Here is a 26,564-nt window from a genome sequence, read left to right as displayed (position 1 = left end):
AAACCAAATATATGCACAGATTATTGTTTCGATTTTCTGTATAGTTAACCCTTTGAGATGGGTCTCATCACTGCCTGTTCGAATGTCATCGTTGTAAGACCAGATAAATCCTGACACTGAAATCATACAGAAGTAGTATGACTGACAAGTAGTAGAAGTACTGCTACATATTAATGAATAGTGTGCAGTAGTATCGGTGCGCATGTCAGGGCCGGTGCACGAGTCTTTTTGTGTGATGGGTGAGCACGAGCGGGCAACAGACGTTGAGGGGATATTCGAATAACTAGGTGGGGGTCACGGAGAGAGGGAAAAAGATTAGGGATACTGAAAGGGAGAGAGAGAGAGGGAAAGAGAAAGAGGGAGCCTGCTGGGATGCTGTGAATGATGGTGCCAGTGAATGAAGATTGAGGTGTGTGTGTGTGTGTGTGTGGAGGGAATGAGGGATGTGTGTGTGTGTGTGTGGGTGGGTCGGCAGGTCAGACAGGCCGCTATTGTGCCGGGGCAGTCTGCGAGTGGGCTTGAGGCAGCCCCCACCCTACACCCCCCACACCCCCCTATTGTGATGAAAAAATGTTTAAGGGGGGGGGGGGGGGGGTGGAACAAAAGCGTGGAGCAACCGGCGCAGCTCGAGTGCTGCATTGGGGCCAGACAGCGCTGCTTTTGTCTGGCCCGGGGCTATGGCCAGGGGAGGCGGAGGAGATGGAGAAGGAGAAGGGGGCCCCCAGAAGGACCCCCCCCACACACATACACACACACACACACACACACACACACACACACACACACACACACACACACACACACACACACACACACACACACACACACACACACACACACAGCTAACCAGCTAACGACGCGCCCTCTCTCTCACACACACATGCATACACACACATGCTCTCTCTTTCTTGCGTTCTCTTTCTCTCTCTTTCTCTCTCTTTCTTGCGTTCTCTTTCTCTCTCTCTCTCTCTCTCTCTCTCTCTCTCTCTCTCTCTCTCTCTCTCTCTCTCTCTCTCTCTCTCTCTCGTGTACACACAAACACCACACCACACACACACACACACGGGCCATGCTTATAGGGTCCTGGTGAAAGGAGCCTGGCTTGAAAGGGAAGGAATCGGATGAGAGTGAAGAGGGGTGGGGATTTGGGGCTGTTGGTGAATGCAGCACCCCCTAGCCCAACCAACACCTCCCCCATCTCTGTCCCCTGTCCCCAAAGCCCCCAGCCTCCAGCCCCCCCTGAACCAAGCCCTCCCTCCCTGGCCTCCTTTTGCGTTCCCGAATGCCTGCAGTGGCGATGTGAAGGAATGGCAGGCTTGCATGTTGGTGGACTGGAGTGGGTGGAAAGTGTGTGTGTGTGTGTGTGTGTGTGTGTGTGTGTGTGGAGGGGGTGATGGGTGATGGGGGGGGTGGGAGAAATGGCCCCCACACCCCCAGCAGACTCCGTCCGTCTTTCTCACCCTCTTCTCCCTTCTGTTCCTCCTCCTCCTCCTCCTCCTCCTCCTTTACCCGACCCCCCCCTTTCCGTCTTCCCAGGATTCTCTGGGTCAATCTGCCAGGTGGATGCAGACGAGTGCGCCAGCACACCATGCAAGAATGGCGCCAAATGCATCGACGGGCCCAACAAGTACACATGCGAGTGCACTGAAGGTATGAGGCCGATGCTTCACTCACTTGTCACTGTTCCCGCCAAATAATTAGTGCAGAGGCCCTCCTGGTTTTGTTTTGTTTTGTTGACCCAATCATAGTGATGTACATAGTTAGGAATTTTCATGGAAATTTGTTGAGTAAATACACTAATAGCTCTGGTTGGTAGAGTAGGTTTTGCCGCCAAATATACACACTACCTTAAGAAAATCGATAGCAATACAATAAATATATTAACGACTATAAAATGCATAAATTCGAAAATAATAAACCAGATACCCCTATGCAAATCTAGAGAACAAATGTCAATGTCTGTGCATGTGATGTAAATTTTGTTGGAACTGAATTCCGTTTGATGTATTCAAAGGAACCACTGATGCCAGACATCTTATACTTAAATAGCTAGTTGTTATACATTTTAATTTAGCATTTATTTTAACTACGGTAATGATGCCAGACAATTGGCTTTAGTGATAGAGGATTTGTGACATCCTGAGTGACACGGGCTAGTGCAAGAAAACGATGGATTGAGGAAAGACAATATGATGGTCACATCATTGTGCCAGTGGAACATAAATGGATATTTAACATTGCCACTGAATAACAAGTCCTCTTCCCTACAAATTCTACAACTACAACCCCACATATTTCGTATTCATTTTCAGTACAGTTACGGCCTTGCATCGTTGCTCCATAACAACTTTTGACGTTGCGCGTGTGCGTTATTGCCTGTTCCAGGTTACACCGGTCAGCTGTGCGAGCTGGACATCAACGAGTGTGCGTCCAACCCGTGCCACTATGGCTCGTGCAAGGACGGCCTGGCGTCCTTCAGCTGCGAGTGCACGGCGGGCTACACGGGGCGCCTGTGCGAGACCAACATCAACGAGTGCCTGAGCCAGCCCTGCCAGAACGGGGGCACGTGCCAGGACAGCGTCGACTCCTACCGCTGCCTCTGCCCCAAAGGCACTTCGGGTATGTACGAAAGATTGTGTGTGTGTGCGTGTGTGTGTGTGTGTGGCTGTGTGTGTGTGTGTGTGTGTGTGTGTGTGTGTGTGTGGCTGTGTGTGTGTGGCTGTGTGTGTGTGGCTGTGTGTGTGCGTGTGGCTGTGTGTGTGGCTGTGTGTGCGTCTGTCTGTCTGTGCCTGTCTTTCTGTCTGTCTGTTTGTGTGTGTGCGTGTGTGCGTGCAAGCTTGTCTACTTTCAGGTAAGCCACAGCCACTATAGTTGGTGCTTAGCCGCTGTACGTAAAAATGGAATGTTTGCTTACAAAACAGAAGGCTGCACTTGTTGCAGCTGCTTAACAGTTGTTAAAGTTTTATCTAAATTGACCTGACTCTGAAAAAAATGTTGGCTTACCATTTGGTATTGTGAGTCATTGTCTGAGGAACTATAGGCCTATACTTGTAAAGTATTTAAGGTCATTTAAGGTAAAACATCCAAAGGTTTTGATGGACATTTTGAAAGTTCACCTCTATTGGTGAAATGTGATGATGTGAAATTGCCAAAATGATAGCACACCCGTTGATATTGCACTGCAAGTCATTTTCTCTGAGGAACTGTTTGGCTGAAATCCACTGCCTCCGCTCCACTCCACACCACAGGCATCAACTGTGAAATCGACGTGGACGACTGCAAGAGCAACCCGTGCGACTACGGGACGTGCATCGACAGGATCAACGGCTATGAGTGCACGTGTAAGCCAGGCTACTCAGGTAAAGACATCCCTCCCTCCCTCCCACTGTTTGCAGAGTACAAAAAGAGAGAAGGGTAGGAGAAAAAAAAATGAAAAGTCGAGAGACCCGAAAGAAAGAAAAGAAAAGGGGATTGGTCCACTCCGTAGGCATAGTAGAGGAGGGAAAGAAAGGAAGAGTAACCTGATGAAAGGGAGGAGAGCGGAGGCACGCCGTGGGGTGGGGTGGGATGTCTGGAGGGAGAGCGCTGTGTTCTCTACTGTTCTGTGTGGGCAAAAAGTTTCGAGTGTGTGCCGGCGGGGTGTGTCTCCTGAGAACAACACTCGCCGCCCTCCACACTACACACACACACACACACACACACGCACATGCACACACGCACAGACGCGCACGCACAGACGCACAGACGCGCACACACACACACACACACACACACACACACACACACACACACACACACACACACACACACACACACACACACACACACACACACACACACACACACACACACACACACACACACACAGAGTCAGCCGCCCTCCCTGCGCAGGTAGGGAAGGGTTACGCAGGTGGGAGTGGAGACAAAGGAGGGTGTGGAGAAGACAGCTGGCTAGCGAGTGTACTCTCTTTCTTTCTCTACCTTTCTCTCCTCCTTTTCTCTCTCTTTCTCCCCCCACCCCCTAACCCCCCTTCCTCGCTCAGTCCCTCCCTCCCCATCAGGCGGGGTGTCGGTTTACTAGAGCACACACACACCTACACACACTCACCTACACACACGCGCACACACACACGCACGCACGCACGCACGCACGCACACACGCATGCACGCGCACACACACACACACAGTCCTGGCCAGGCCTGTGGCACAGACACACAAGACCACTCTTCTCTTCTCTTCTCTTCTCTTCTCTTCTCTTCTCTTCTCTTCTCGTCTCGTCTCGTCTCGTCTCGTCTCGTCTCGTCTCGTCTCGTCTCGTCTCGTCTCGTCTCGTCTCGTCTCGTCTCGTCTCGTCTCGTCTCGTCTCGTCTCGTCTCGTCTCTTCTCTTCTCTTCTCTTCTCTTCTCTTCTCTTCTCTTCTCTTCTCTTCTCTTCTCTTCTCTTCTCTTCTCTTCTCTTCTCTTCTCTTCTCTTCTCTTCTCTTCTCTTCTCTTCTGCCCCTCATTCAAGCTGAAAGGAGATCGGAACATCTGGGATTCAAGAAGAAGAAAAGATTTTGTGAAAGATTTTGAAAGTCAATCTCTCCAAAAGGGGTAGGGCTTGGGACGGGGAGATGGGGAGATGGGGAGGGGGGTCAGTGTAGGGCTGATCTTCTTGCCTGGGTGTAGTTGGACACTGTTGTGTTGTTCACATCGCAAAGAGATGGTTTCCAATTGTCTTTTCAGCAGTGTCGGCAAGGTTTTTCGATGGTGTTTGTTGCAGCAAGTGGGAGTTGAATAGGAACTCTAAACTCAACCCCCCCCTCAAATATTGTATAAGTGCTGCCATGGCCTGTTGAACAGAATAGAAGAGCCCTCCCTTTTAAATGCATTCGTTGTCAGCTGTGTACAGTACTACTATGTATGTGCCCCACATAGAACTTGCATTCACCTTGGAAAAAAAGTGTAAAGTTTTAGCTATGGTGTCAGGCAGGACTGTGAGGAAATGATAAAAGAAGCACTTAATGCCTTAAAAATTTAGACATTCAATGTCATTAGACATTATAATGACATTATACAAAGTAGTATACGATGCATTATATCACAGGGATTCCTGTACAAAACCACATGTTGTTCAAGAAGAATGATGGTACTAGATCAAGGGTGGTGGCCTACAGCAAGCGCCAGCCTTTTTTTGTTTTGAAATGTTTACTTTATGCTATTCTTTTTATTATTTTGGTCATGAACAACGTTTTATTGTTACTTTGCAGGGAAAATGTGCCGAACTAACATCGACGAGTGTGCGAGCAACCCGTGCCACAACGGGGGCACGTGTGTGGATGGGGTGAACAGCTTCACCTGCCTGTGCCGCGAGGGCTTCCAAGACCCCACCTGTCGCTCCCAGGTCAACGAGTGCCTCAGCAACCCTTGCATCCACGGACACTGCCAAGACAAGGTCAACGGGTATGTTGCGTTTTGTTACATTGTTTTAGTTTTAGACACTTTTATCCAAAGCAATACCGATATTGTGTGATGTTGGTTACAGTCTCTAGTGCAGTGTGGGGATAGATGCCTTGCTCAAGGGCACTTCAGACATGGAGGGAGGAAGGCATTTGTAAGACTGAGGATTGGTCAGAATTAGATATTTCACTCGAGTAACTTGCATGTTACTCATCATAGAATGACAAATCATACAGTATGTATCACAACATATTTCGACATGTTAAAGCTCTGAAAATAAGTCAGATTGCCTACAAAGAAAAAAAAACTTTTGAGTCAGATGATCTGGATGAAAGAGAATCTTCGTCAACATCCGTTGGACCAAAGTTAGTACTTGAAATCATGCTGCTCTGCTGTGTGTTATATATGGCGGCCATTTTGTCTCCCTTAACCGTAGCTACAACTGCATCTGCGACTCGGGCTGGAGCGGCTCCAACTGCGACATCAACAACAACGAGTGCGACTCCAACCCCTGCATGAACGGGGGCAGCTGCCGAGACATGACCAGCGGATACTACTGCACCTGCCGAGCCGGATTCAGCGGTCAGTACCATCCCCATCTTCCAGAACCCCACCCCCCATTCCCACCCTCACCTTGTGAGCTTGTCCACAAGTGTGTGGCTAAGTTGGAAATATTCACTCGTTCCCTACACAGTGCCTTGTGTAGCCTACATAGCGCCTTGTGTAGCCTACATAGCGCCTTGTGTAGCCTACATAGTGCCTTGTGTAGCCTTCATCGCACCTTGTGTAGCCTACATAGCACCTTATGTATGGATTAAAGCATTGAAACTATGTAGTGAAAGAGTGAAGATCTCGAACATGGTATGTTTACTGTGTGATCATGACCCCCACCCCCACCCACCCCTCCACTTTAAACCGTGGCACCCACACTTCCCTAACCTGACCATTTGTGTTTTTTGTGTGTTAACCTCTGCTCTGTAGGTCCTAACTGCCAGACTAACATTAATGAGTGTGCGTCCAACCCCTGCCTCAACCAAGGCAGCTGTATTGATGATGTGGCTGGATACAAGTGCAACTGCATTCTGCCCTACACTGGTATGAGCACATGGAGCTTTTTCACTTTAGTTGTTGTTGCTGTGATGGTGTTGTTTTTCATTGGAAATGCATTGAACATCTGTTGCCATATGTGTGTTTTTGTGTGCATTTGAAGTGTTGTTGATGCGTTGCGTTTGGGGTGTGTGTGTGTGTGTGTGTGTGTGTGTGTGTGTGTGTGTGTGTGTGTGTGTGTGTGTGTGTGTGTGTGTGTGTGTGTGTGTGTGTGTGTGTGTGTGTGTGTGTGTGTGTGTGTGTGTGTGTGTGTGTGTGTGTGTGTGTGTGTGTGTGTGTGTGTGCATGCGTGTAGCATGTTCTCATTGTGTCTCCTCGGCTGTGTCCAAGGACACGTTCGCTGGAATAAAAACAGGCCTCTGAAAGCCCAAAGTCGTGGATGAGGTTAAGCAGCAAAGCTTCCTCCTCCTACACACACACACACACACACGTACTCAAGCACACAGAAAGCTCCTCGTTTGTTGATTTTGCAGCCCCCTTCTCACCACCCACACTCCCTCAGAGAGAGAGAGAGAGAGAGAGAGAGAGTGAGCGAGAGAGAGTGAGCGAGAGAGAGAGAGAGTGAGCGAGAGAGAGTGAGCGAGAGAGAGTGAGCGAGAGAGAGAGAGAGTGAGTGAGCGAGAGAGAGTGAGTGAGCGAGAGAGAGAGAGTGAGCGAGAGAGAGTGAGAGAGAGAGTGAGAGAGAGAGGAGAGAGAGAGTGAGAGAGAGAGTGAGAGAGAGAGTGAGAGAGCGAGTGAGAGCAACAGAGAGTGAGAGCAACAGAGAGTGAGAGTGAGAGTGAGAGTGAGAGACAGAGAGAGCGCCTGTTACTGATAACAAACGCTGGAAAAAAAAGCTCTCTGTCCTGAAAGCCCCTAGAAAAGCCCAGGACTTCCCTTCTCCTCTCCTCTCCTCTCCATGGGCCGCTGCGGGTATTATTTGAGAAAACAGATAGTGATGAGCAGCTCACTTGGCTGCAAAAAAAGCCCCAAAATCTGTCCTCCGGAGCGGGTTTCTGGTCTGGAAAAATCCACAGCGCTCGGCCCAGTTAGAATAACAGCTTGAGCTCGGACTCGCACAGACAGGGTACAGGGTGGGAACAGTAGCTCCTGACACATTTCCTGTTTCCCCACTTCCATTCTCACAGAACCGCAAAGGCACGGCAACAATGGCAGGAAGTTCAGCCCTGCTTCCTGTCCGAGCCCTGGGTGTCATGGAAACAGATAGGGAAATGTCTGGGAAGAGACCGAAACGCTCGCTCTCTTTTCTCAAAATATATCACTTATCGGCCGGTCATTAATCAGTGAAAATGTCCCCAAAAAAAGATAGTCCGTCTTCCCTTCACTTCCCTTCTCTTCGCTACTCCCCGACCAATAAGCCGCTCGCTCGTTATCGAAGGAGTTGGGAGGTTGAGTCATCTGTTGTTGTTATTATTGCTTGCTGTGGTGGTTGCTCTGCGCTGTACGTACTGGCTGACGTGTTCCTCTCCCGTGCCCCCCTCCAGGGGAGAACTGCGAGACCCTGCTGGAGCCGTGCGCCCCCAAGCCCTGCAAGAACGGGGGCGAGTGCCGGGAGTCGGAGGACTACGAAAGCTTCTCCTGCGTGTGCCCCAAAGGCTGGCAAGGTGTGTGTGCGCGTGTGCATGCATGCATGTGCGTGCGTGTGTGTGTTTTGTAAAGCTGACAATGTTAAAAGCAACACACATTTTTTAAAGAAACCATAAAATGCAAGACTCAAAAGATTTCCATGTCTGTCATTAGAAGCCTTCGAAATCGGTTCTTTTAATAAAAGTGGTGTATAACTCTGTTTATGTTGTGCCCATTGTAGGCCAGACCTGCGAGATCGACATCAACGAATGTGTGAAGAGCCCTTGCAAGAACGGAGCCTCCTGCCAAAACACCAAGGGAAGCTACCAGTGCAACTGCAAAGCCGGATTCACCGGACGCAACTGCGAAAGCGACATAGACGACTGCAAGCCTAGTAAGGAACACCCCCCCCCCCCCACACACACACACACACACACACACACACATTCCAGCCAACATCCCCTCTTCCTGTCTCACTGAATCCATGGCCTTTTAAAATTACAGTACATTTACAATCTACTGATGAATTCCTCCAAAGTTGAAATCTAATGAATCATTGTTTCTGCAGCCACATGGTTATCTCAATGGAACATAAGCTTTGAGCTTTTAGAATTAGAATCTGCTTCTGCACTCCTCTAGAATTCTAATTCTAATCCGTCAATATCCTTCCTGCTTCTCTTTCACCTGGCTGGAAAATGACCTTTAACGCCCTCTCTTTCTCTCTCCCACATTAGACCCATGCAGCAACGGTGGCCACTGCAAAGACGGTGTCAACAGCTTCGTCTGCTCTTGCCTGGCGGGTTTCCGTGGCACGCGGTGCGAGGAGGACATCAACGAGTGCGAGAGCAACCCGTGCAAGAATGGCGCCAACTGCACCGACTTTGTCAACAGTTACACCTGCACGTGCCCGGCTGGCTTCAGTGGCATACATTGTGAAAACAACACGCCCGACTGCACAGAGAGGTGAGCGAGCGGGTCTTATGGAGCAAATACATGCGTTCTTTTATTGTAGTCATACAATCCTTCAGACTTTAACTTCACGTGTTTAATCATGCACAAAGGGTGAAATAATCCATGTGTTGGAAATGTTGGCTGATCAGTCATATATGATTGATTGTCCCAATAAAGTATAAAAAATAAAATGTGAAAATCAGCATACGTAGACAAGACATGGACTCTCTATAGCTTCCTGCTGTTTGGCCCTTGCCAATCACACCGTCCTGTGGAGTTACTGAGTTCACACAGGATGAGCTCGCTCTGCCAGTGTGTATGTAACCCTTGCCTCAGCCACACAGCAGTGCTCATCATAACACGGCGTTGCATCGATAAGGGGCCCCGAGTGGAAAAACGGCGCATATCCGTTGGTGTTATGGTGTTAACTGAGGATGAGCCCTTCTGTGTGCTCTGCCTGTGCGACTGACCCCCAGAGCCGCCCCCGTAGCGGTGCATAGCATCGATAAGGACAGGCTGGAAAAAATACTCCGCACTCGGGGAGAGGAAGGTCACAGCCATTGCCACTGCCACTCCCTTGATGAGTGATATCACAGCTGGGTTGGGTTGGGTTGGGTCCGCACTGGTGCACCAAAGCCCCCTCTATGGCCTGCCTGGACCTGACATTCCATCCATGCGCAACAGCCAAACTATTCCATGTGCAACACACAGCAATCAAAATAGTTCCCCGAAGGTTTTGTCTGGTTCCCTAGTCCGCTACCGCCCCCTGTGGTCGATGTTTGTATTACATCATCCATTGGCTCTAAAACTGGATGCTGTAGGACAGCGTTGCTTCTTCTCATGTTTGGAGCTGTTTATTATTCTATTATTCAACAACAGAATGTTTATTCAGAATATGCTTATTTAATATAATACATTTGTATATACTAATATAATGTATATTCTTTTGATTATTTTTCCAGTTCCTGCTTCAATGGGGGCACCTGCATGGATGGCATCAACACCTTCACCTGCCTGTGCCCGCCGGGCTTTACTGGCAGCTACTGCCAGCACGACATCAACGAGTGCGACTCCAAGCCCTGCCTCAACGGCGGCTCCTGCCAGGATAGCTATGGCACCTACAAGTGCACCTGTCCCCAGGGCTACACCGGCCTCAACTGCCAGGTAAAGAGCCAGCGCATCAGTCACCTCTCAATAACGGGGGTTACTGCTAGCCAGGCCGTGCCCTGCTAGTGAAGCAACACCTTCAGCGTTGCTTTTAGTCAGGCCAGGAGCAATACAAATATCGTTATTGTGCTCTGTAAAAATCTGGAGCTCCTCCCACTTTGTCGGGAAGCAGTAACTAACTGTAGGAAACCAAGAGAGGGGGGTCAACCATGCCGTTTTGGAAATGTTAATGGTTATGTTCTTGGTCAGACCAAGTCTCGAAGAGATTTTAAAGTCGGTGATAATCAGGCTAGGCTACTACTACCTTTTAAAACTTTTTACATTGATTACAATTAAATATTCGACTGTAGCAATAATATTATTTGCTTTTTTTGGAGGTCTGGGTCTTGCTCAGGAAGTAGCCTTCCAAGGCAAACTATTCCATGAGGAGCAAACTTGTGTGTAAATTTCCATTCATGTATAATTAAATTTCTAATTCCTTTCTAGAACCTGGTGCGTTGGTGCGACTCTTCGCCGTGTAAGAACGGAGGCAAGTGTTGGCAGACGGGCACCACGTTCAGCTGTGAGTGCCAGAGCGGCTGGACTGGCTTCTACTGCGACATCCCCAGCGTGTCCTGCGAAGTGGCCGCCAAACAGCAAGGTAAGCCAATACTAAAGATGTCGGCTAAAACACCTACACTGAACACCTTTTAACCAAGAGCCAGCTGATTTCAACCAGCTGAAATGACCACATTCAACACGTTTGATCTCACACTGTGAGCCAATAGTTGACTTTGAAGGTAACGCCAAGTGTGCTGATATTACACTTTAGTCAAAGCGTGTCACTTAAGTTGTAAAGTTAACACTGTTGACACATGTATTATTACTTGTTCATCACAGAGATAAACTTCCATGCACAGGAAAAATTAAAATAAATATTTAGCCCAACATCCGGAAGTGATAGAGTTGCCGTTATTAAACACCTGCCTTCTGTTTCGTTCCGTCCTTGTGCACATCCAGGTGTGGAGGTGGCGCACCTCTGCCGCAACTCGGGCCAGTGTCTGGACGCGGGCAATACACACTTCTGCCGCTGCCAGGCAGGCTACACGGGCAGCTACTGTGAGAAGCAGGTGGACGAGTGCGTGCCCAACCCCTGCCAGAACGGCGCCACCTGCACCGACTACCTGGGCGGCTACTCTTGTGAGGTAAGCCAGAGGGAGGTTGTTCGATTTCTGTGTTTTGTTTGTTTATTGTATTTGAAAATGGTATAATAGATTGTATGTTTGGGTTTTATGTTTGGATTTTTAACAAATGTAGCTTTTAAAATTGTTTCATAGATTTTGTGTACCCAGTTATTGTGTGACTTTTTCTATGTAGTGTGTATTCATCAGACTACATGCACACAAAGGCTTTTAATGCTATGATAAAAGCTTATTATCGGTTCATTGCAAGTATGTAATTAATTTAATAATTAGACGTTTAAATAATTTTAAACAATTTGTAACTACTTATACATAGTCATGACTACTGATAAGATAAGTGTTAAGAAAAGCACAGGTGACTGTGGGAAGGGGGTTGGGTGCTGAGAATTCCTGGCAGCTGCCCCATGTTAATGTGTAACCTGGCAGTTAGGTGAAGGAGTTGCTTTCTGATCAAAAGCGATGGGATACGAAAACGCTAGGTAATCAAAAATACCAGTATCTATGTGATCCATTGATTAATCTCGCTCTTTCGCGCGTTCTTTATTTCCCTCTCCCTCCCTCCCTCTCTCTCTCTCTCTCTCTCTCTCTCTCTCTCTCTCTCTCTCTCTCTCTCCCCCCCTCTCTCTCTCTCCCCCCTCTCTCTCTCTCTCTCTCTCTCTCTCTCTCTCTCTCTCTCTCTCTCTCTCTCTCTCTCTCTCTCTCTCTCTCTCTCTCTCCCCCCTCTATCAGTGTGTTGCGGGCTATCACGGGACAAACTGCACCAATGAGATCAATGAGTGCCTTTCTCAGCCCTGCCAGAACGGCGGCACCTGCATCGACCTGATCAATACCTACAAATGCTCCTGTCCCCGCGGGACCCAAGGTCAGGATACCACGCCACCTCCTCAACACCCCTTCACACCTCCTTCTGCTTTTCATCTTTCCGACCTCCACCCCTTCTTCCTCCTCCCTTCCATTCTCTCTCTCTCTCTCTCTCTCTCTCTCTCTCTCTCTCTCTCTCTCTCTCTCTCGCTCTCTCTGCATCCCCCTCTTCTCTCTCTTTCTCTCTTTTCTTCTGCATTAATGAGGGATTAGGTGCATCCAGCAGGCAGGAAATCTGCTGCACACACACACACACACACACACACACACACACACACACACACACACACACACACACACACACACACACACACACACACACACACACACACACACACACACACACACACGTGCGTTCATGAGGTGGAGGGGTTGAACTGTCTGACGTGTGGCATTAAGAGATCTAGCTAATTACCCTTGTGCTTCAGGAAACCAATGCTAATTGCCTTTGTTTTTCGGAACAGGGTGGTTTTCTATTAACCAACCAATGCTAAGGATAGTTTTTTGTTGTTTCTGTGGTAATTGTCCATTTCATCAGTTTTTATATTTTTTATATTTCCGAATTGTAATTGAGAGGGTACTTTTGTTGTTCCACAATGACTCAATATGTGTACTTACGGGTGCTAAAATTGCAACGCCAAATCCTAGAATTGTATTTATTGGCCACGTGTTAATTTGGTTTGAAAGAGATGTTGACTCCCTTCAATATATTCAATATATACTGTACATAGACATTTAGTGATTGATTGGACCAAAGTGGTACTGCGCAACAGGGACGAACTGTAAAAAGTCTGCACACAACAGTTACGAGTATCCACTGTAAAATCAACCTGAGAGAACCTTAACAGATATGATTTCAATATGTTACAAATGTACATAGATATGTAGAGATGAATAAGGTAAAAGTGATGCTGCACAACAGGGACAAAAATAAAAAGACTTGCCACACAACCATTTCCGACGGCTCAACAGGGATAAACTGTTAATAGAAAAATACAGACACGACACATTCCGGCTGACAAAACGGTTGGATAACAATTGGCATAACATCCAAACCTTTTCATCCATTCCAGGTATCCACTGTGAGATCAACGTGGATGATTGCAACCCCTCCACCGACCCTCTCACCAAGGAGCCCAAGTGCTTTAACGGCGGCGAGTGTGTGGATGGCGTTGGCGGTTACCACTGCATCTGCCCCGCCGGGTACGTGGGCGAGAGGTGCGAGGGCGACGTAAACGAGTGCCTGTCCAACCCGTGCGACCCGCGGGGCACCCACAACTGTGTGCAGCTCACCAACAACTACCGCTGCGAGTGTCGCACCGGATACACAGGTACGCTACTCGGAAGGTCACGTCAAGTTTATGTGTAGAGCACTTAATATATATTACGATAATGAGAATCCAAGTGCTGGACAAGCAAGTAAATACCATTAAGACAACATGACCTCAAAAAATGACTAACAATGCTAACTAACAATGGCTAACACAATCAATAAAAATACTACTGCCTGGAGGCATTGACCTTGAACCAAAAGAATGAAACGGAAAAGAGCTTCCCTCGTGTTTGGCCATTATTGCCATTGAATGTCAGAAAATTAAGTGAATATTGTCGAGGAAGTTGTGTGTATCATCAGCATTATTAATTTTTCATTTGTAGTATTTTTGAATTAACGAACTTCCCTGATGTCCGCTGTAGGTAAACGCTGTGAGCAGGTGTTTGATGGCTGCAAGGGTAAGCCCTGTCGTAACGGAGGCACCTGTGCCGTAGCCAGCAACACGGCCCATGGATTCATCTGCAAGTGCCCACCGGTGAGTCACAGCACTTTCCCCCTCAGAAAAATGCATAAGTATATAAAATCCACAAATATCTCTGAGAATAACAGACAAGTTTGCCTCTGTAATAACCATAGTAGCCCCTTAATGCGCGCCGTACCTCCAGTGGCACGCTGTAATAGTCATTGAAATGTAACTACCATAGCACTACAATACTATGACACAACACAGGCCCTTTAGTAATGCACCACGACTTGGTCATTACCATACTGGTAACAACAAATGTATAAAGCCGCGTCTTAAGGGGATATTCCATGAATGTAATGTAATTTGATGCATGCCTCTGTGCTATTAGTACTGTATTTATACACCTGTAATAAAAAAGTTGTAGACTAATCTAATATAATCTAATCTAATCTAATGTAATCATATCTAATATTATCTAATTGAATTCTAATGTACTGGCTTATGTCGCTGCCCCCGTCCCGTTTTGTTTCACTAGGGCTTCACTGGCTCTACGTGCGAGGGCGACGCGCACTCCTGCGGCTCGCTGCACTGCCGTAACGGTGGCACGTGCGTGTCGGGCCACAAGAGCCCGCGCTGCCTGTGCCCGGCCGCCTTCACGGGGCCCGAGTGCCAGTACCCGGCCGACAGCCCGTGCCAGAGCAACCCCTGCTACAACAGCGGCACGTGTCAGTACACCAGCGCCGAGCCCTACTACCGCTGCTTGTGCCCGCCGCGCTTCAACGGGCGCCTCTGCCAGATGCTGGACTACACCTTCCCCGGTGGCCCGGGCGACGACATCACCGCTGTGCCCAAGGTCCGACAAATCTCATGATGATGATGAAGTTGAAGTTTATTATAGCCTTATCAGTAGTATAAAATACAGTTGGTAGGACTGTACTTTGGTGCGCTGACAGCAACACTGAGTCGCCATAGCACCAGTCCATGATGATGATAATGATGGTGATGATGATAACAAAACTTTATTATTTATTATTAATAATTATTCTTATTGATCATGGAACATTGAAGGAAAATGTGGGAAAGAAACATGAATGTGTTGTTGACAGATGGACAGATGATTCAATTCATTGTTGGTAGTATATGCGTGAGTGGGTCTATTTATCCATACCTGCAAACTCGTCACCTTTTGGTGACAGTCACCTTTTTCCCGGCAAATTAGGTCATTCACGTGAATAGAAATAGAACCCCCGCTGTACACTGTCACCTTTTTTTCTTTGACGAGTTTGCAGGTCTGTTTATCATTAAGGTCTGCATCTGCATGTTCAGTTTAATTGCACATTAGAGTCTGCTCCAACGCAATTTCAATCTGCTGTGCTAATCGGCAGCAAATAGAACCACATTTAACCATAAATTACACTTTGACTTTGAATTAAAATTGATCTGTTATTTAAATGCATTCTCGTGATGCCATGTGGCCCATAGGTGGAGGCCAGTTGTGAGATCGATGACTGCGACCTTCGCTCGGCCGACAGCGTGTGCGACAGCAAGTGCAACAACTTTGAGTGCGGCTGGGACGGTGGGGACTGCTCGCTCAACTTCGACGACCCGTGGAAGAACTGCTCGGCCGCGCGCCAGTGCTGGCGCTACTTCAACGACGGCAAGTGCGACGAGCACTGCAACAACCCGGGATGCCTCTACGACGGCTTCGACTGCCAGAACCTGGAAGGCCAGTGCAAGTGAGTGTCGCCTTCATGAGAATCTGACCCATGTCCTTACGATTTGGACTTCATCTGGCGCAGATGAGCACCGGATCAACATGATCTGTAGTCTCGCGAGCGCTCCAAGCCCTGTCTGATCACATTTTACCACATTACACTACAATACGCACTGTGTGTGTGTGTGTGTGTGTGTGTGTGTGTGTGTGTGTGTGTGTGTGTGTGTGTGTGTGTGTGTGTGTGTGTGTGTGTGTGTGTGTGTGTGTGTGTGTGTGTGTGTGTGTGTGTGTGTGTGTGTGTGTGTGTGTGTGTGTGTGTGTGTGTGTGCGCGTGTGCGCGTGTGCGTGCGTGCAAAATGTTGCAATTTTGCAATTGAGAGAGAGAAACGCATTCCGACATGTTCACCAACCATGTGAACCTACAGGACCTGCTTGGTTCTTAAAATAATGTTTCCTGTACTGTCTTGTTTTGCAGCCCTCTCTACGACCAGTACTGCAAAGACCACTACTCAGACACGCACTGCGACCAGGGCTGCAACAACGCTGAGTGCGGCTGGGATGGCCTGGACTGTGCCAACAACATGCCCGAGAAGCTGGCGGCCGGCCGCCTCGTGGTGGTGGTGCGCATCCACCCGGACACGCTGCGCAGCAACTACACGGGCTTCCTGCGCGAGCTGAGCCGCGTGCTCCACACCAACGTGGTGTTCCGGCGCGACGTGAAGGGCGAGCTGATGATCTACCCGTACTTTGGCAACGAGCAGGAGCTGAAGAAGCACCAGTCAGCGGCCGCCAAGCGAAGACGGAGACGACGTTCCGCTTCCGTGGTGATGGACAACTGGGCCGACGTCAGGGACAGTGTCATGGCCACGCTCACAGATAGCATGTACCACGTGGTCAACCTGAGGCGGAGGAGGGAGCTGGACCAACAGGAGGTTAAGGGGTAGGTGTCAGAGAGTGTGCATGCGTGCGTGCGTGCGTGCGTGCGTGCGTGCGTGCGTGCGTGCGTGCGTGCGTGCGTGCGTGCGTGTGTGTGTGTGTGTGCGCATGTGTGTTGTAACAAAGTCAAAGACTGTTGTTTCTTATGGAATGGATTTTTTTTGGTGATGGACTGACCTACTGCTATAAACTGAACAAACTTTTGGGTGAACAATACAGGTATATTGAAAACATGAATTGTGGTTAGTTGCTGTTACTTGCTAGTTTAATCCACACTAAGGAAAAACCGTTACAGTGTGTGTGCGTGTGCGTGCGTGTGTGTACAGTATGTGTGTGTTCAAAATAACGATGATGACATATCTTATTAAGAAATTAACAAGAAAAGGGGAAGGAATTGCTGCCAGGAAAAAAAAAAGAAAACGAAAAGTAACACCAAGCCTGTGTGTTGTTTAACCTTCATCAGGTCGATCGTGTATCTGGAGATTGACAACAGGCAGTGTTACACGCAGTCCACCGAGTGCTTCCAGAGTGCCACCGACGTGGCGGCCTTCCTAGGAGCCCTGCAGTCCCGCGGATCCCTCGACATGCAATACGTCATCGAGACCGTGGCCAGTAAGTGTATGACGTTGCATTGCAGTGTTGTGGCTTCGTGGGCTAAAGAACCTTACCATATGGGGGCCCAGTTTCTGGCCCTAGGGTCATTTCCTGATCTTCTTCTCATGCTCTTCCATTCATTTCCTTACTCTCTCACACTATCCAGCCTGCATGAATGCATACGATCCCCAAAATATTGCATTACATTTAGCAGATGCCTACAGAGCCATATGACGATGAACTGGCATGAGGGTCTTCTTCACAGTAATATGGCCAGTTCATGATTGCACCCCTTTTTAATATATTTTAGCAGCCTATTGACATAAATTTGGTGTTTTAATAGTTTATGAAGCTATATACTGTGGAAGAGAAGGAAGATAAGAAATCGTAGAAATTGGCCTGACTCTGCTGCAGCTCGTTGAATTGCACAGAGTGAACTTATCCGACCCAATGCCTAAACATCTCTATGCGTTAAAACGCGTGTGCACAAAATGCAGATTTTAGTACCGATATCCACAGCATCTGCTTTTGGTTCAATACATGTCTTCCTCTCTTCTCCTTTGGTCTTGCTCTGTCTGCACACACACACACACACACACACACACACACACACACACACACACACACACACACACACACACACACACACACACACACACACACACACACACACACACACACACACACACACTTTCTCTCCCTCCGTTACTCACTCACGCACGCACGCACGCGCACACACACACACACACACACACACACTTTCTCTCCCTCCGTTACTCACTCACGCACGCACACACACACGCACACACAAAAGACACACTTCCTTGCGCGATGAAGGGGCTGCTGCAACCTTCACCTCGTTGAGTGTAATACCAGGACTTAACGCATCTCCAAGGGTTTAGGTGGGGAGAGTTTATCATTTCAGAATCGTTAGTGGAAAGAAAGGGGTGGGGTGGGGGGGGAATTGATCGGGAGTGTGCTAGAAGTTGGGAGTCTTTGTTATCTAGAAAATCCTAATAAATCCTCCGTCTTTACAGCTTAAAGCGTGCACAGTAATTTGAAGTTCATTAATCCCCCCGTTTTTTTTTTCGTTCTTTTTTTCTCACTCCCTTAAAGAAGGACTGGTAAAGTTGTCTCTTGACGCCCTGAACTGAAAGAGAAGAGGAGGTGTTTTTTTTTTTAGTTCTTTTTTTTGTGCTTCCTCCTCTCTCCGCCTCTCTCCCTCACACACTTATCCATCGCCGTCTCCGCTAGATCCTTTTATGACCAGGAGTGGTTAGCAATTCTGATTATTACCCAATGAAACGGCCCCGATTTTAACGCACGCTCCCCTTCTCTGGTCGGCGTCTCTCTCTGCGCCCCCTTTTTTGCTGGCTGGCGCTCTCAGACGAGATCTTCCCTCCTCCGCGCTCTCTCTTCTTGCGTGCCGTGCCGTGCGTGTGTCATGGCCAGGAGGAGCCGGGACGGTGGTCTGGGTCTGGGTCTGAGTCTGGGTCTGGGTCTCCCGCCCCAAGTCCTACAGTCCCATCGTGACCGGCCGCCTCTCCTCCATCAACACCACCACCACCATTTCCGTCCCATCCACAACTCCGGAACTCACTCTCCTTCGTTTGTCCCTTCTTTCCTCTCCTCCTCCTCCTCCTCCTCCTCCTCAGGCGAGAACATCCAGCCTCCGCAGAACGAGCTGTACCCCATCTACGTGGTGCTGGCGGGCCTGGTGCTGCTGGCCTTTGTGGGGGTGGGCATGGTGGCATCCCGCAAGCGACGCCGCGAGCACGGCCAGCTCTGGTTCCCCGAGGGCTTCAAGACCAGCGAGACCAACAAGAAGAAGCGGCGCGAGCCCGTGGGCGAGGACTCGGTCGGCCTCAAGTAAGTGTCACCGCCATCCATATATAGCCAGCCATCCATCCTCTTATCCTCCATGGGCTACGCCACTCCAGGCTGGTGGTACAGTGGCACCACCTTACTTTGTCTTTGGCTGGACAGTTGCTGGTCCTCTACCAGATTCCAGGCGTTGGAAGTGTGCTTGGAGTGTGTGCTTGAGTCTATGGGGGTTAGGGTTTTGGGGTGGGGGATTTGGGCTGTTGGGAGGGGTGGGTGTGTGTTTTGTGGTAGTGGGTGGGTGCGGAGTATGAGGTGAGGTGGGGGTGGGGTGGGGTGGTGGGGGGTGGTGATGGGCTGGTTTAACTGGGGTGGAGAGAGTGGGCTTTGATCAAGTGCCGCGCTGATACAACGGGTCACGATCAGTGGCGTATTAATTGACTCGTTTGCGGCGCGTGGAAGAGGGTGTGGGCTCAGCTCCTAGCTGCAGCAGAGGTGTTAGCTTTTGGTTAACGAGCACGCGTGTGTGTGCCTGCAGGGGATGGGATGTGTAGCGAGTAGGGTAGGCTGGAGAACTTGGCCGTCTCTGAAGGCATCTAGACGGACACTTCCAGCCATGCGCCCTTGAAAGCCTTAGCCACCAGACCCCGGTTCTAGTACACTACACTCATGGCTGTGTGTCTGTCTTTGCAGGCCACTGAAGAACCTCTCGGACATATCCTTGATGGACGACAACCAGAACGAATGGGGCGACGAGGAGCCATCAGACCACAAGCGCTTCAGGGTAAGGAAACCACCTCTCAGAGAACTTTTCGCAAAACCGTTCTTTACACTTCTAGGCACAAATTTAGTTGTACAAACTAGTGCATCAATAGGTATACTATGCCTAAGAATTTTACTTTTTTACTCTATTTTTTTCTTGTTTTGGCTGTGTATCAGTGTATATATATATATACAGCAAATCATAAAACTTCTGAATATTTTTCAACATGGTAGGGCGGGATATTGGAGGTGTCCCAATTACATTGCATATCAAGAAACTACAATGGCCATTTTTCATTAACTTATTTACTGATACTGTGGAAAAAAAAATTAATCGTGAGGAATGCTGGAAATTACCCAATTATATAGCAGATCAGGAACCTTATAATGGGCATTTCGCAGTAACTTACTTAACGGTACACTACTACTAAATTACAGTATATTGTAAGAGCTGTGGTAATGGTGAGGTTCTCTTGTGTGTGCAGTTTGAGGAGCAAGCCATGCTGGATCTGGACGACCACACGGACCACCGCCAGTGGACGCAGCAGCACCTGGACGCCGCAGACCTCCGCATCCCCAACATCAACATCGCCCCGACACCCCCTCAGGGCGAGATCGAGAACGACTGCATGGACGTGAATGTCCGCGGGCCAGGTACTGTACAGAACAAGATATGCTTTAAGGCCTTTAAGGTCGAAGACGGAGGAAAAAAAACGAGAGAAGAGTTTTTTTAAGTCTATAAAAAAAAATGTCTACCGTAAAAATATATGGTTCTTTCCATTTTTAGATTTAATTGCAATAATAATAGTGATAATTGTTAGTTGTAATAATAACAATTCTCAATTCGATTATGAAAAGTTCTTATTTTATTTTAAGTTGTACTGCTCTGTTATTCGCACATCATTGGGCAGGTTTGATGGATTTATGGATAAAGTGTGTGTGAGTGTGTGTGTGTGTGTGTGTGTGTTACCGTGAGCTGTGTGTGTAAGCCTCAGATCCTGAGGGAAAAGGGGCTCCACATCAAAGCAGCTGAGCCAACATCTAATGGGAATCTTTCTAGCTTTTCTTTTCAGTCAGGGAAATAACCCCTCGATTAAAATACGCTGAGGATTTTGCTATTTCTTTCTTTCTGGCTTTTTTTGTTATACATTTTTCAAAAGGGGTGGAATGGTGATGAAATAAAAATCATTTATTATTGATTTCAATTCCCTCACAAATAATGGCCCAAGAAGCATTTTATGAAGTTTTTCCTTGAACTTTGTGCTTGAATCAAGTCAAAAGGGTTTGTGCAACAAACGTTAACTTTTTGTGAAAAGGGGGAAAATCTGTAAAGGCTTACAGCTGGTTTGATATAGACTGCCCAGAAGCTTGTGTGTTATTTTGTGAAAGAAAGCCGCAACCTCCCAAACATTCGGAATCCAATATCAATGATTTATGCAGAAAAAGCTTTGTTTTTGTAAACGCTTAGAGTTGGGTTCATTTTCTTTGACTGGCTTTCCGTTAAGTGAGCTTTCATGTTTTTTTTTTTTTTTGCTGTATGGTATTAAAGCGTTGGAATTACGCGTGTCCTTGGGGCCAAGCTCTTCTGTCTCAAGTGGCTGATCTTTATTTCCAAGTCCTCAGATAGACGTGCTTGTGGAATGGTGGACGTGCCAGTAGAAAGCGGAAAAAAGTCTGCCACACTGCTCGTCTTCGCTGCATTTCATATGAATAAAATGAGGGCAACGTTTGGACTCCACAAGGTCTTCATCAGCCAAAGTGGGATGTGCATACTTTAACTTGCCGAAATGTGCCGGTAGCTCATGTCTCCGTTTCCCTCCCTCTCTCTCGTTCTCCCCCAGACGGCTTCACGCCCCTGATGATCGCCTCGTGCAGCGGTGGCGGCCTGGAGACGGGCAACAGCGAGGAGGAGGAGGACACGTCCGCCAACGTCATCAACGACTTCATCTACCAGGGCGCCAACCTGCACAACCAGACGGACCGCACCGGCGAGACCGCCCTGCACCTGGCAGCCCGCTACGCCCGTTCCGACGCCGCCAAGAGGCTTCTGGAAGCCAGCGCCGACGCCAACATCCAGGACAACATGGGACGCACCCCGCTGCACGCGGCCGTGGCTGCCGACGCACAGGGAGTCTTCCAGGTAAGGAGCCTCCATCCGCCTGGGTGTTTTCTACTTATTAAAGAGAATGTAATAACATTACTACTAATGCTGCATTAGCAATAACCATAATAATAACAGTAATGATATTATCATCATTATCATTTTATTGTTATCATAAACTAGAAGATGCAACACAAAGTGCTTCGATGGTCTTGCACTTAAGTTTCTTGAGTGGTTCGAATAACTCTTCAAAGCTACAACAAAAAAAAACTTAGTGCACACAATTTCATCAAGTGATAAAAATTAAACATTTTAAATTCTGCCCTAGTTGCAATTTTTGCAGAAAGGTTATGCAATCTCTGTGTCGTCCATGGATTTAGTGTTTTGCAGTGCTGGGTTTGACTGGTTCAGAAATATTCAGCCCAGGGTTTTTTTTAAGTCAGAGTCAGGCTGTGTAAGCACTGATGCAACATTTCAACTCATGTTGGAGTCGCGTCATTTATAATGGATCATTAACCTATTAGTCAGTGCATTAATAACTAAATGGGTTGAAACCAGCACACTAAGCAGAGATGCACAATTTCTCTTCCATACTTAGATCTTGATCTGGAATTGAGCTAAATGGTTGAAACTGGCTCACTGAGCAGAGACTTACAATTTCTCCTCTTTTTTTAAACTTAGATCCTGATCAGGAATCGAGCCACGGACCTGGATGCCCGTATGCACGACGGCACGACGCCCCTGATCCTGGCGGCTCGCCTGGCCGTGGAGGGCATGGTGGAGGAGCTCATCAACTGCCACGCAGACGTCAACGCTGTCGACGACTTTGGTATGTCTCAGTGACTAATGTTTCGTTTCTGTTCTTACGGTTTATGGCATTTTTGTTATAAAAATGTTGTTCTAATAATGCAGTAATTACTTTCTTGTGTGTAGAAATGTTTTCAGATACTAACAATTATGCCCCTGAAATTATGTATGCAGAACATTGGTGACTGATAAAGGACAGTGTTAAGAATGTGTTGATATTAATTATTTTTTCTGTGTGTGTGTGTGTGTGTGTGTGTGTGTGTGTGTGTGTGTGTGTGTGTGTGTGTGTGTGTGTGTGTGTGTGTGTGTGTGTGTGTGTGTGTGTGTGTGTGTGTGTGTGTGTGTGCAGGTAAATCTGCTCTTCACTGGGCAGCAGCCGTTAACAACATGGATGCAGCCGTCGTTCTTCTCAAGAATGGAGCCAACAAAGACATGCAGAACAATAAGGTTTGCATACTTTCAAATCAACAATTAATCCACTGTTACCAACAGTACCAACAGTATACAGAAAATGATTAAAATGATGTCTTTTATCGGGAAATATAGGGGAAGCTGAAGTTTTTTATTTATTTATTTATGAAACGGGAAAGTATGATAGATTAAAATTATTTGTATCATTTTATTTACCTTATTTACCCGATAACAGGTTTCATCCACATTTACTTTATATGCTTACCTCATATACTATTTACAGATTGTATAATTTTGTATATATATATTTTTCCCTCGACCCCCTCAGGAGGAGACCCCACTGTTCCTGGCGGCGCGAGAGGGCAGTTACGAGACTGCCAAGGTGCTGCTGGAGCACTTTGCCAACCGCGAGATCACCGACCACATGGACCGGCTGCCACGCGACATTGCCCAGGAGCGCATGCACCACGACATCGTGCGGCTGCTGGACGAGTACAACCTGGTGCGCAGCCCGCCCGTGCACAGCGCCCCCCTGTCCAACAGCCTCTCGCCGCCACTGTGCTCGCCCAACGGCTACCTGAACAGCATGAAGCCGAACAACGTGCAGAACAAGAAGGCCCGCAAGCCCGGCTCGGGGAAAGGCGGCGTGGCGTGTAAAGACGGTAGTAACGGCGGGAAGGACATGAAGAACAAGAAGAAGAAGCCCCAGGACGGCCCGCGCGGCGGCCTGCTGGACAGCTCGGCCGTGCTGTCGCCCGTGGACTCGCTGGAGTCGCCGCACGGCTACATCTCGGACGTGTCGTCGCCGCCCCTCATGGCCTCGCCGTTCCAGCACTCGCCCACCTCCATGCCCCTGGCGCACCTGCAGGCGCTGCCGCCCGAGGTCAACCACCTGGCCACGGTCAACCACCTGGGCATGGCCCCCGGCAAGCAGTTCGACCCGCTGCCGCCCCGCCTCACCCACCTGCCCATGGCCAGCGCTGCCGCCAACGGTCAGCTCGACTGGATGTCCCGGCTGCACAGCAACATGAGCCAGCAGCAGGGCCAGTTCAACAGCATGGGCAACAGAGGAGTTCCGCAGGGGGGTATGGGGGGCCACCAGGGCAACGGCGCAGTGACGCACGGCCTGATGCACAACGGGTTGTCCTCCTCCACGCTCTCGCAGATGATGAGCTTCCCCGGCCTGCCCAACAACCACATGGCCAACCAGACTCACCTGATGCAGGGCCAGGGCATGCAGTCCCTGCCCCAGAGTCTGCAGCAGCAGCTCCAGCAGCAGCAGAACTCAAACCCCCCCAGCAGCGTGAGCCCTGGGTTCATGTCCGCAGACATGGGGGGTCCTGAGGTGATCCAGCAGGGTGGAGGTGGTGGTGGGGGCGGCGGAGGAGGCTCCATGCCCATCCACACCATCCTGCCCCAGGAGACCCAGATCATGTCCGCCCAGCTGGGCCCCAGCCTGGCCAGCACCCAGTTCCTCACCCCCCCTTCGCAGCACAGCTACTCGGCACCCATGGAGGGCAACACGCCCAACCACCAGCTCCAGGTGCCCGACCACCCCTTCCTGACGCCGTCCCCCGGCTCCCCGGACCAGTGGTCCAGCTCGTCGCCCCACTCCAACATGTCGGACTGGTCTGAGGGCATCTCCAGCCCCCCCACCAGCATGCAGTCGCAGATGGGCCACATTCCAAACGACCACTTTAAATAGAAATCAACCATTTCATTTCAAGTTCAATTCTTTTTTTTTGTTGTTGTTTTATTTTTGTTTTATCGTACAAAATAGGTTGAAATTTGTTGCCAAGACAAAAAAAGAAGAGAAAAACACTAGGGAGACGTACCAGTGAAAAACAAACTGAACTGAAGGATTTTTATAAGCTTTGATACTAACAGTAAGTTTCCTCCCTCCCATCCTCCCTCCATTTTTTTAATTTATTTAATGTCTAATTTTTAATTTATACTTGTTTCCTGTTTGTCTGCCGAAAGACATTTTAATTTGAACGTCTATATCACTGGTCTGCTGAGAGTGGGTTGGCTTTCTCTGCGTCTGTAGCGTTGGTTTGTGTCCCTCGGTCGGGCTACAGTCCTCGGCCTCTGCTGGTGTGCACACTGGGTATTTATTGGTCTTAATTTTTTGACTACTTTTTTCTTCAGTCTCCTTTTTTTCTTTTAAATATTTTCTATATAATTGTATAATCCTGTAAAAAATGCAATTACGTTTTATTATAAGGACATTTTATAGAATGTGTTTTTTGTTATTTTAATTGTGTCAGTATTTAGATTGTTTTCTATGCCTTTGTTTTCATTGCAACAGAACAGAACAGAACAGAACAATCACAGGGATGTCTTTATATGTTTCATTTGCTACCAGAACAACAAAAAAAACATAAAAACTTGTGTTTGTTTCAATTGTATTTTGTTCAGATGTCTTAAAAGTGCATGTATGCCAATTTATTCTTGTGAAATATTCTTGAGATACACATAACTACTGTTCCATTTTTTCATTGTCACCAGATACCTTTAAAGAAACACTCATTTTGTTTTATTCTGGGAGATGTTTTGAAATATTGATAATCTTCCATTCCAGTTGCTGCGATACAGTCATGTGGCTGTGATGTTCCCTGGGTGTGTAAGAGGGGTTGGAGAGACCCCCCTCCCCCTCTCGCTCCACCTGTGTATTTTAAGTTAGAGTCTGTAGCTTAAGTATAGACTTGTGTGTGCTTATCTTGTGAGCTGGATTTCGGTTTTCAGAGAGTTCTGAAGTGTTCAGGATGCCATCCGAATGTTAAAAGAGATGTTTCTGAGGTTTAACATGCACAACAGGAGTACACGCAAATAATATATATTTTCTCAGTTTTACTGAGGTGTCTAGACAAAAAAATATAAATATATTGCAGAATAAACCATAAAATATTTTAAGGGCCAGAGTGGGAGGTCAGGTTTTTTAACAGTATGTTAAGCAATATTTATTGACCTCTTGTTAACCTGTCTGAGCATCAGGCAGCGTGACATGAAATTGAACAAAATCAATGAAATAAAAAAATGGGCTCATTTGAAATGTATAAAATGTTCTCAATCTACAAAATTGTAGTTTACATTAAATGTATTTTCTGTTAATTCTGTAAAATTGTTCCTTTCAACAATAAATTTAACCGTTTGATATCTCATATTTGCTTCTCATCATTTCACGTTTCATAGTCGCACCACACAATGCTTTCATCATGATTTTGATCCTTCTTTATTCACTGAATGGTGGCACGGTTTTGCACTGTGAAAGTGAAAATTAAATTATTGTGGATAAATGAAGAGCAAGCACAAGCGCGTCAATCCATTATGAAAGTTGAAATCAAGAAATGTTTTTGTAACCTATCTCTGATCAGCCTATCTGATCAGTAAGACTAAGTCTAACTTTT

General features: G+C 47.8%; 1 protein-coding gene across 1 annotated transcript in view; it reads left to right on the top strand.

Moving 5' to 3' along the window:
- Positions 1 to 26,320, top strand: part of notch1b (notch receptor 1b) — a 52,969-nt gene extending 26,649 nt beyond the window's left edge. The window contains exons 10-35 of the mRNA XM_063195034.1: positions 1,537 to 1,650; positions 2,386 to 2,619; positions 3,249 to 3,359; positions 5,250 to 5,442; positions 5,876 to 6,021; positions 6,421 to 6,534; positions 8,031 to 8,150; positions 8,354 to 8,506; positions 8,847 to 9,075; positions 10,026 to 10,227; positions 10,717 to 10,870; positions 11,230 to 11,414; positions 12,141 to 12,273; positions 13,346 to 13,603; positions 13,968 to 14,080; positions 14,547 to 14,864; positions 15,494 to 15,747; positions 16,201 to 16,665; positions 17,125 to 17,273; positions 18,911 to 19,124; positions 19,770 to 19,860; positions 20,324 to 20,492; positions 21,680 to 21,978; positions 22,621 to 22,768; positions 23,096 to 23,193; positions 23,486 to 26,320. Of these exons, the coding sequence (XP_063051104.1) occupies positions 1,537 to 1,650; positions 2,386 to 2,619; positions 3,249 to 3,359; positions 5,250 to 5,442; positions 5,876 to 6,021; positions 6,421 to 6,534; positions 8,031 to 8,150; positions 8,354 to 8,506; positions 8,847 to 9,075; positions 10,026 to 10,227; positions 10,717 to 10,870; positions 11,230 to 11,414; positions 12,141 to 12,273; positions 13,346 to 13,603; positions 13,968 to 14,080; positions 14,547 to 14,864; positions 15,494 to 15,747; positions 16,201 to 16,665; positions 17,125 to 17,273; positions 18,911 to 19,124; positions 19,770 to 19,860; positions 20,324 to 20,492; positions 21,680 to 21,978; positions 22,621 to 22,768; positions 23,096 to 23,193; positions 23,486 to 24,862 (6,041 nt within the window). The 3' untranslated portion in view covers positions 24,863 to 26,320. The remainder of the gene's footprint in view (positions 1 to 1,536; positions 1,651 to 2,385; positions 2,620 to 3,248; positions 3,360 to 5,249; positions 5,443 to 5,875; positions 6,022 to 6,420; positions 6,535 to 8,030; positions 8,151 to 8,353; positions 8,507 to 8,846; positions 9,076 to 10,025; positions 10,228 to 10,716; positions 10,871 to 11,229; positions 11,415 to 12,140; positions 12,274 to 13,345; positions 13,604 to 13,967; positions 14,081 to 14,546; positions 14,865 to 15,493; positions 15,748 to 16,200; positions 16,666 to 17,124; positions 17,274 to 18,910; positions 19,125 to 19,769; positions 19,861 to 20,323; positions 20,493 to 21,679; positions 21,979 to 22,620; positions 22,769 to 23,095; positions 23,194 to 23,485) is intronic.
- Positions 26,321 to 26,564: the final 244 nt, after the last annotated feature.

This window comes from Engraulis encrasicolus, chromosome 3, assembly GCF_034702125.1.
Source record: "Engraulis encrasicolus isolate BLACKSEA-1 chromosome 3, IST_EnEncr_1.0, whole genome shotgun sequence".
NCBI lineage: Eukaryota > Metazoa > Chordata > Actinopteri > Clupeiformes > Engraulidae > Engraulis > Engraulis encrasicolus.
Note: the sequence above shows the minus strand (reverse complement) of the source record. Positions and strands in the feature narration are given on the sequence as shown.